We start from the raw sequence: 312 nt of genomic DNA on the forward strand, positions 1-312 counted from the left end.
CCTCGGCCGCAGGACCCACCCTCGCTGCTTCTTGCTCCGCAGCCATCATCGAGCACGTGCGGGATGGCAGCGTGGTGAGAGCCCTTCTCCTCCCCGATTACTACCTGGTCACCGTCATGCTCTCGGGGATCAAGGTGAGCAGCAGGCTCAGCAGTCCTTTTTGCAGCGAGTTCCCTCTTGAATTTGCACCATCCTTCATCGTGTGTCCTCCTCAGCACCTTTCAGCACAGGGCTTGCACCTGCCTCCTGCTCTGGCCGTCGGGCTCGCTGGGCAGGGGTGGAGCGATGGATGGAGGCAGAGTTACAGCTGCC

The 312-nt window shown here is 61.9% G+C and overlaps 1 protein-coding gene across 1 annotated transcript in view; it reads left to right on the top strand.

Moving 5' to 3' along the window:
* SND1 (staphylococcal nuclease and tudor domain containing 1) overlaps nucleotides 1-312 on the top strand; it is a gene marked incomplete at both ends in the record, with an annotated part of 6,775 nt that overhangs the window by 4,127 nt on the left and 2,336 nt on the right. The window contains one exon of the mRNA XM_009871051.1: nucleotides 43-134. Within this exon, the coding sequence (XP_009869353.1) occupies nucleotides 43-134 (92 nt within the window). The remainder of the gene's footprint in view (nucleotides 1-42; nucleotides 135-312) is intronic.

This window comes from Apaloderma vittatum, unplaced genomic scaffold (assembly GCF_000703405.1).
Source record: "Apaloderma vittatum isolate BGI_N311 unplaced genomic scaffold, ASM70340v1 scaffold29056, whole genome shotgun sequence".
Lineage (NCBI taxonomy): Eukaryota > Metazoa > Chordata > Aves > Trogoniformes > Trogonidae > Apaloderma > Apaloderma vittatum.